The sequence below is a fragment of the Medicago sativa genome, chromosome 7 (genome assembly GCF_051527215.1).
Source record: "Medicago sativa cultivar Bolivia chromosome 7, Bolivia_mono, whole genome shotgun sequence".
Classification (NCBI taxonomy): Eukaryota; Viridiplantae; Streptophyta; class Magnoliopsida; order Fabales; family Fabaceae; genus Medicago; species Medicago sativa.
The window spans coordinates 63,398,464-63,408,532 of NC_140755.1; the positions used below are offsets into that span (position 1 = coordinate 63,398,464).

Sequence of the window (10,069 nt, forward strand, 5' to 3'; positions counted from 1 at the left end):
TTTCTCTTTTAAATAAATGCTTAATAGCAATTTTGGCCCCGTGTTTACAGAAGTTGTGATTTTGACCCATAACTAAAATAATTCGATTTTGGCCCCCTATGTTTTGCCGCCTTTGCACTTTTGGCCCCATAGGCCAATTTTGACCAAGTCAATGCTGACGTGGCGCCACATGTGTAATTTTTTTATTTTTGTATTTATATTCATTTAATTAAAATTTTTTAAAAAAGTACTTTTTTATTTTTAATTAAAAAATAAAAAAAGTATTTTTTTAATTAAAAAAATTTAAAAAGGTATTTTTTTAATAATTTAAAAAAATAAAAAAGAAAAAAAATTACACACATGGCGCCACGTCAGCATTGACTTGGTCAAAATTGGCCTAGAGGGCCAAAAGTGCAAAGGGGGCAAAACACAAGGGGCCAAAATCGAATTATTTTAGTTAGGGGGCCAAAATCGCAAGGGTCAAAACTGCTATTAAGCCTTAAATAAATTATATTTTTATTTTATTAGGGCCCTATTTTTATATGAGAACCGAACTTCTAATTACATAAGAACGATTCTATATATAAGATACATATCGATTTGATTACCATAATGATATTCGGTCTATTTATGCGCTTTGAATACATTGCCACAACATCAATAAATAAATAAATAAAAAGCGGATAATGTTCCCCAAAAAAAAACGGAATAATTCGAATATTTTACATATTTGCAATTAAATCAGTCTAAGAAACTACCGCACTTACAAATCAACAGAAACCCTTCGGTACCCTTACCCGTAATTAATTGGTGTAAAAGCACACTTCTGCTGTTGTGGTTATCCTAATCATTAATCAAACTCTCGATTCTGTTGCTCGCACATGCAAAATTCGTTTCCCATAACCTATCTCAAGTTTTCAAGAATTCAAATACTAATTTCAATAATTACAATTAATAAAAATACTGGCCCTTAAGAAAAAGCAGCGAGAATATGAATGTTCCCTTATATACCCGTTATATATATGAATGTTCAAATCTTTCTAACAAAGTTACCTTCAACCTAAAACTCTAAAATCCTAAATTGCTAGTTCTTACCAATTTACTATGGCTGCTACTACTACTCAAGTGGACGAGCATGTGTCCTTGAAACTTCTTTTAAACGAAAATGGTAACAAAGTTCTGTTTGCCGAAGCCGGGAAGGACTTTGTTGATGTTCTTTGTAGCTTCCTCACAATGCCTTTAGGAACCATCGCCAGACTTGTAGAGAAAGAATCTACCATAGGGCCAGTTACAGTTGGTTGTCTAAACTCACTCTATAAAAGTGTGGCAGATCTTGATGAAGGTTGTATGTCCACTGAGACAATCAAGCAAATGCTGCTACATCCAATCAACCCAATGGAAGATTATTGCAACGCTCTTAAACTCAACATTGATGACAATCAAACAACAAAGTACTTCACATGTTCCTACTTTAATAATTGCTCCTATCGCGATATGATCACATCAACGTATAAAGATAAATATAAATGTCGATGTGGTCGTTCTTTTACACTTCCAGTTTTCCTTAAACCTCTTCCCCAAGGATTTGTTAATGGTATAGCTACTTATGTCATAACTGATGATCTGATTGTCAAGCCAAACTGTATTGACTATACAAGCTTTAGTCTGTTCCAGGATTTTGGCATAAAAAACCCTAGTTCGGTAAAAGAAGTGGCTCTGAATGTCACTAAAGAAAAGGTTTTGAATTTGAACATCACTATTGTTTATAACTTCTATACAAACACCTCTCTTAATTTTTTTTATTGATAATATTATTGTTTTATATAGGTACTTGATTTGCTAAAGTGTTCTTTGCTTTCCAAGACAACCTTGACAGATTTGTTTTTAGGGAAGAAACCATCCCTCGAGAAATCAAGGTTTATCTTGTGTGATGTTGAAATTAGTGGTAATATCCAAATCAATCTAAAGCTAGTTATAAGAAAATCAGATAACAAGGTATTGTATGCTCAAGGGCAGCAAGATTTTGCAAACTTACTTTTAAGTTTTCTTACATTTCCTTTGGGTGGAATTGTTCGAATATTTGGTGGGAATTGTTCCTTGGGCAGCATTAATGGATTGTACAAGAGCATAGTTGATTTGGATGAAAACCAATATTTCACATCAACTGAAGCTAAGAACAGGCTTGTTGATCCTTGCATTGCCTCATGGTTAAAGTTAGGGGACCAGATATTACCGATTCTTGTACCTCGTGTTGAAGAATATTATGGTTGTTTTGAAAGTTCTGCTTACACTAATAATATTATTCATCTTCAAATTCTCAAATCTGGAAAATATTATAATTTGAAGAAAATGAATTTATCTAATGTGATTATTCCTGGTGATGGTTATGTAAAGGGTCCAGCTATGTATTTCGCTACAGATGATTTGGTTGTAGCACCCTTGACTCCAATTTCTGCTTTGGGTTTAATTAACCGTTTGAAAACTCCTCTTAATGATTTGAAGGAAAAAGTTGTCACTATTGGCATCAAGGAGGTAAATGCATAGTAAAATTCTTAATATAGTTTTAATTAATCTTTACATTATTATAAATTGCTTATGTTTATCTTATTGTCTTGTTGCAGTGTCTTAGCATATTGAAGGCTTCTTTGACATCAACATCTGCCCTAACAAATGGTTTGGCTCACATGCTAACTGAAGTTAAGGACGAGAAATGAATAGAGTTTACACTTGTTGTGGACTACTTGGTAACAATGCTAGATTTACTGTTTTGAAGTTGTTATTTCAATTCTGTAGCATTTTGTTTTAAGATCCGAAGTTTTATTCTGTTTTGAATTTTGAATGGCATCATTTGTTTTCCTTGCTAGCAATATTCGCCCCATATTTTCATCTTTCAAATTTCTGCTTGTGTTTGTATCGAAATTGAATATTGGACATGTTATCACTGTTTTCAATTTCATGTTATACAATAATCTCTGTTGCCTTAAAACAAAAATTGTGTTTGATGTTGTAGCAAATTGAAATATTTTAGGACCCACTGTTGTATATTTAGATGTGGAACTATCATGTATAAGAAGAAATTAAAAGAAATATGATGTAACAAATAATTAAGACAATAAAGTGAAATAAAGTAAGGGAACTTATCGAATTTGGTTGCCTAACAACTAAATCAAAATCTTCACAAAGAGAAACCTGCAAAACTAACACACACTGTTATGTAACCTGAGGCGTCACATAGTCACTGTCGGAATTTATCTGTCTCATTAGCGCATATCCTCCCAGGATACAACAAGTCCTTCCCCTTTATGAATCATAAGCGGAAGTGACAGAACAACTCGAATGTATCTCAAAGATAACTGAAGATGTAACCCAGAAACTCAAAATTTTTGATGAGAGAAAATAATGGTGTGTCCATAGAAACATATGAAAATGAGAGAGTATGTAGTATGTGTGGTGTGTGGGTTTATAATTTTCTGTACTGCAGTACTTTTTGTCCATACGTGTGTGTAAATATATAGCAAGCAATGTCCTATCTCATAGGTTATCAAAAACCGTTACCGATGTGGCACTAACCTTTGACTAACCATAAAATAATAGGAACATGTGGTCAAAAGGAATAAAATGAGTATATCTTAATAATGATGAGTTATGGAGATATTTAAGGGGATATTGGAACCAGTCAATAAATAAAAAAATAAAGTGATAATTCTAATTTAAATTGTTTTCTAGGAATAAGAAAATACACCACCTACTTCCTTCAACTAAGGGAAAAGTAAAGGGACGAGGTTGAGTGAGAAAAATAGTGTTTCATTTGGCGAACATGGGAGGAAAATATTTTTTTTGTTTTTTTGAAGAAGCAGGGAGGAAAATATTTTTTTATTGAATTGATTTCATTATTGTATTTTATTTTAGGGGGTTTTGTTTTTTGACAAAATATTTTATTTTAGGGGTTGTTCACTATTGTATTGATTTCATATTTTGATGAAGGTTGATAAGTTAAACATTATTGGCCGATGATGATGAAATAAAAAATAACCATTGATTTAATAACTTTTTCAAGGTAACCATTGATTTAAAAATATAGAAATCAATCTGTTTTTTAGAACAACATAAAAATCAATCTTAAATATACATTTTTATATTATTTAATCAATGATTTATTTTAGTTCACCTTGATGAACCAATAAATATAGTTCATATTGTTAACCTACATATTCTTATCTTTTAAAAGATTGATGTTGGCCTTTTACTTTTACAGCAACATCATACAAATTGAATTTTTTTTTTTTAAAATTTTTATCATCAACTAAAAGTAATTCTTGTATGATCACAAAAATTTAGACACGTTATTTGGATACATACATAAAACATAAACATTATTTATTGATTTTCAAATTTTTTATAATATTTAATGGGTTTGTCTAACATGTGCAATATTGCACATGTTAAGGTAACTAAAAGTAGTAACATTTTATTGAAAACTAACAATTATTGATTAAAAGTTACATATTTAATATAAAAAACACAAGTTCCAAGTCAAAGTTACTACTTTTTTTTTGACCGAAACAAATTTAACTAATATCATTAATCAACCAATGTTCAATACAAGAAGGATAAGAATAAAAAATACGGTGACTAGCCCAAGAACAGGCCGCCCTAGCTAAACTATGAGCAACCATGTTCGCTTGTCTCCTAACAAACTTCACCTCGAAGTTGGAATGTAAAGATAACTGATAAATAATACTAGAAACAATAGCATAGAATTCCGAATCACCATGGCCCAGAGACGATAGAGCCTGTACTAGAGTAGATGAGTCTGACTCGAACACAACCCGGTCCCATCTGTTCGCATCAGCAAAGTGAAGGGCCTCAAGTAAGGCTACTGCCTCCCCTTTCAAAACTGTCAAATTTGCCCGCTGCCATTTCGTTTGAGCCCAAATAAATTTCCCGCGAGAGTCTCTAACACAACACGCAAAAGATGTAATATGGTTACGGTCATGGAACGCGGCATCCACATTGCACTTCAACCACGTCTTGTTCGGTTTCTCCCAAACTGAATTGTTACCTTGCACTCTCCTATGCCCGTGTTGTACAATCGGTGCTGAGAGGTGTTTATGAACCTTTTGCCATTGTTGCCATGCATCTAGTGTTGTCCTTCCAATGCTCGTTGAAGTATGATGAGCGTCATTCCAAATGACATCATTACGTGCAGCCCAAATTTGCCAAAGAAGTAAAGCCACCCGACCAGCAATGTCTCGGCTTTCTGAACGACATATATCAAAAACAAAGTCTGTCAAACTACTCACAGTTCCAACTCGCGATTGCAGTAAAGTTGCAAGTCCTGCCCAATACCAACTCTCATGTGCCACCGTACAACCCACAAAAGCATGCCAACCATCTTCAACAGCTGTTTCACACCATGGACATATCATCTCACATTGTACATGTCTTAATTGTAATCGAAGGCGTGTCGGAACACACCCCCTACATATCGTCCATAACAAATTATGTGCTTTATGAGGGGAATTCACCTCCAGATTTTATGCCACTCCCCTTCAACATGGAACCGATCTGTATGTAGCAACTCCATCATAGCTAGTTTATAACCAGTCTTAACAGTATACCTCCCATTACGTTCCATCATCCACGCTATTCTATCATTCTGAACTTCCGTAAATAGTGGTGTGTCGAGAATAGCTTGCACCATATCATCTGGAAACAAAGATTCAATCTTATCAATATCCCAAACCCGTTCATCGGTAGCTATTAAATCAGCCACACTCAAACTATGCACACCTTGGCTTTGTGCGGATTGAATCCAGCTTCCATGGACACCTCAAACCCATGGATCATTCATCACGCTGACCTGCTGTCCATTTCCAACTGTCCATCTACATCCATATAAAAGTAACTGACGCGAATTCCAAATACTCCGCCAAGTAAAGCTCGGGTTATAACCGAGTTTAGCACCCAACAATGAAGAACGGGGGAAGTACCACGATTTAAAAACTCTAGCAACCAGAGATTCAGGTTTAGACAGAAAGCTCCATCTTTGCTTAGCTACCATAGCGAGATTAAAAGCTTTGAAATTCCTAAACCCCATACCACCAAATTCTTTGGGGCATGCCACACGTTCCCATGCCATCCATTTAATCCCGCGATTGTTACTCCTTCCTCCCCACCAAAACGCATTGATCATTTTCTCAATATCATCTATAATTGAATTCGGCAGAAGATAAATACTCATTATGTATGAAGGAATAGATTGTAACACAGATTTGATCATAACTTCCTTACCCGCCTTCGATAATGCTCTTCCCCTCAACGCATTTATTCGTTTCCAAATACGATACTTGATAAAAGAAAAAACGAATCTCTTATCTCTACTAATCATCGATGGTAATCCCAAATACTTTCCAGTACCCATGACATGTCGGACACCAATAATGCGTGACAAATCCTCCTACGCCGCCCCACTCATATTGCGACTGAAAAACACCTCAGACTTTGATAAGTTAATTTTTTGTCCAGATGCTGCCTCATAAGTTTTAAGAATAGTGAGTAGACGTTGAGCTTCCACCACATAGGCCCTACAGAACAAGAAACAACCGTCTGCAAACAACAGATGGGACACCACTGGTGCGCCACGACAAACTTGTACCCCATGAATATCACCTCTATTAACTGCCTTATGTATTAGAATCGAGAGTCCCTCAGCCACCAATATGAATAAATATGGTGATAACGGGTCACTCTGGCGCAACCCTCGGCCGGGTACAATATGCCCCACCTTGTCAAAGTTCATAAGCACCGAATAAGTAACAGAATTAACACACATCATCATCCATTGGATCCATTTCTCATTGAATCCCATTTGCATAAGCACACCACGATGAAACCCCCAATTCACTCTATCATAAGCCTTGCTAATATCAATCTTGAGAACCAATTCCCCTCTCCATCCCTTCGTTTTCCTTTTCATTGAGTGGATTATCTCGGTAGCTATTAATACGTTGTCCAGTATAGAGAGGCCCTCGACAAATGCTGACTGCTCCTCTGACACACATTTATCCAAACACCGTTTCAGTCAATTAGCGAGCAACTTCGACACCATCTTATACAACACATTACAAAGAGATATATGCCTAAGATCCCTCATATTATCTGGTTATTCACACTTCGGGATCAAACAAATATTTGTTTCTGTAAGGTTTGAAGGGAAGTAACCGCGATCCAACCAAGAAGCAAGTGCCTGAAAAATATCATCACCACATACATGCCAAAATTTCTGATAACTAGACTTTTTGACCCGTGCGATGCCCGGGTCTATGTAAAAAAACCTCACAAAAACTTCATAGAGACAGATTAATTAGACCAAAATTTCCTAATTTTCACCTTCAAAGGCAATCAGATTTTACCAAAAGTTTCATTTTAGTTCCAATGATTCAAAAATATATTTTATTTAATTTATTTGCTTGATTTGACGACAAAATGAAAAAAAGAAGTATACCCTGTAATAATGTTCAAAAGATCTATTATAACTTAATGGAAAATCCATCTTTACAACCAAACCTTCTTTTAAACATTAGAGAATTGATATTAACTTAATTACAAAATAACATTGGCAATAAACCCGACAAACATTGTTTAAGTGGACAAAACACTTAGAAAACTCATACAATTTTTTTTCAGCCAACCACTTCAATGCATACTATAAATACCATCGATTTTTATTTTATTTTATTATGGAATTAAGACCATCAAGTTGACGCCATCCTTTAGGTAAGTATGCCTGGACCCTTCCTTTGCATTAACATAGTTGCCACTTCCTTCTCCTATTGATGCAAAGGCTTGAGACTGCAATTTTTTCTAAAATAAGACCATTACTTTGAAGAAATAATTGAGTAAATTTGAAAAACAATAGATAAGGGTTGTAAATTAAACACTCACCAAGCAATGAAGAAAAACCAAGAAGGTTAAAAACAATGAAAATAATGAAATAAGAAATAAAAATATAAACAATGAAAATTTCTAATAAAAACAAAACTTGTGGATATGAGATCTGAGTTGTGGATAGGAATTAGAGTTCAAAAATGGAAGAAGGTGACTCAAACAGAAGAAGAATGAATGACAGAAATGGTGAAGATGATTCATAAGAAATAGAAAGGCTAGTGAATGATGAGAAAAGAAAGTGAAGAAAAACAATGAGATGCTAGAAAGTGATAATGAAAGTGGCAGACAATTAGACACATGAAGCCACACTGAGGAATGCAAAATTTATTTTTCTATGCAAACATTTCTTGAGCCGTGTGCACAAAATTAGGTGTTAGTTGTAATTGTCATTAATATGATGATTTGAGAGGGAACAAAATTAGGTGTTAGTTGTAATTGTCATTAATATGATGATTTGGGAGGGAAATATGGGATTAGGGTTGCATAAGTGCTTATCAGACTGCACAACATTTATATTAAGTAAGAAATGCCGGATTAAAACCATCTGGACCTGGGGACTTGTCTGGTTGCATTTGAAAAAGGGTTTGACGTAATTCTTCTTTTGTAATAGGTGCCGTAAGCATTATATTGTCATCTATCGAAACACATTGGCTCATCAAATTCAACACCGGTTCATGAACACCTGCATTCGCAGCAAATAATTGCTCAAAATACCCTTGTGCCACAATACACATATCTTCTTGCGACGTAACAATCCTCCCTGTTGGAACAAAATGTGTTTAACAATGAACCTTAACGAGTTTTGATGATAACAAGGTATTAAAAAATTATAAATTGGACTAGCTAATATTTGTTCAAGTGTACAGGACCATAGTTAAAAATTTACATCATTTATTGGTTCTGAATGACCAAATAAAGAGCAAAAGGAATCAACAAAATTGAAGCTTAGTGCTCCTGAAGGCAACTCGCTCCTGAAGAGAAAAAGCGCTCCTGAAGTAAAGCCGCTCTTGAAGTTAGTAAAGTGCATCTGAAGAGTAGTGCTCCTGAAGACAAGAGGTCCAGAAGCCACATTGTTATACCCTAATTTTGGACCTAAAAATACTAGCTCCATTCTTCTTTTCTTGCATTTCAAGTCATTTGAGCTGTCTCTGATCAATTACATCTTTCTCTGCATTTTATTTCAATATTACTTGCAAAATTCATGAAAAATGGCATTTTAGTCATTTCCTATGTTAAAATTTCTTTCAAATCTTTGAAAAATTGTTTGAGTCTTTTTAATTGGTTTGAACAAGTCTTTATTTCAATTCTATGTCAAAATCCATTTCAAAAATTGCATTTGAAGTCATTTTGAGTCAGTTTAGCCCCTAGGGGCATTTTAGTCTTTTCATATGTTAACACTCTGTTTAATTTCCAAAAAATTGTCTCTGAGTCTTTTAAATTTGCTTGTATAAACTCTTGCTTTAATTCCATGTCAAAAAATCATTTTAAAATTGCATCTGAATCATTTTTAAGTCGTTTTAGTCCCCAGGGGCATTTTGGTCATTTCACACGAAATTTTGGCAGAGAGAGGTTACTTTAAAGTACCTCATTTAGGTAATTGGTTCATTTTAGTCCGTTCTGTTATTTTTATCGTTTCACTTTACGTTATTTTCCATTTACCAATTTTAATTCATTTTTTTTATTTTTTTTTATTTTTCTATTTTAAGTCCTCAAACTTCTAAAAATTGCCTTTTAGTCCTTAGGGTCTATTTGTTTGCATTTTGGTCCATTTTTTTGTTTCTTTCCAGTCCTTTAAATCTTTTTATTTTTTACAATTAAGTCCTTTTAGTCCAAAAAATTTGCAGTCCAGTCCATTTTCTTTAAATTGCAAGATGGTCCTTAATGTTTTTTGCAGGTCAGTCCCTTAAGTCCCGGAAATTGCAGAATGGTCCAACAGTTTGTTACAAGTTCAAACCCACGTGGCAGCAAGGTATTAGTCCAGATAACACATGTGTCAGCCTATAAAGGGCCCAATCATCACAGAACCATTCATCACGCGCCAAATCACCAAAAACACATTTCCAATCTCTCTCTCTGATCATCAAGGATCAAACACAAAAAATTCCAGAAAAAACTCCAAGAACATTCATAACCAAAAACC

The 10,069-nt window shown here is 34.5% G+C and overlaps 1 protein-coding gene across 1 annotated transcript; it reads left to right on the forward strand.

Moving 5' to 3' along the window:
* The first annotated feature begins 811 nt into the window (after positions 1-811).
* On the forward strand, positions 812-2,842 carry LOC146907556 (uncharacterized). Its single transcript, XM_085730903.1, has 3 exons — positions 812-1,716; positions 1,807-2,511; positions 2,601-2,842. The coding sequence occupies exons 1-3, from the start codon at positions 1,084-1,086 to the stop codon at positions 2,691-2,693; spliced, it is 1,431 nt and encodes a 476-aa protein (XP_085587029.1). The 5' UTR covers positions 812-1,083; the 3' UTR covers positions 2,694-2,842.
* Positions 2,843-10,069: the final 7,227 nt, after the last annotated feature.

Excerpts from the sequence above, each read along its gene's own strand:
- LOC146907556 (XM_085730903.1), top strand. The coding sequence starts at position 1,084 with ATGGCTGCTACTACTACTCAAGTGGACGAGCATGTGTCCTTGAAACTT. Across the intron at positions 1,717-1,806 it reads TGAATGTCACTAAAGAAAAG|GTACTTGATTTGCTAAAGTG; the intron begins GTTTTGAATTTG and ends TGTTTTATATAG. Across the intron at positions 2,512-2,600 it reads TCACTATTGGCATCAAGGAG|TGTCTTAGCATATTGAAGGC; the intron begins GTAAATGCATAG and ends GTCTTGTTGCAG.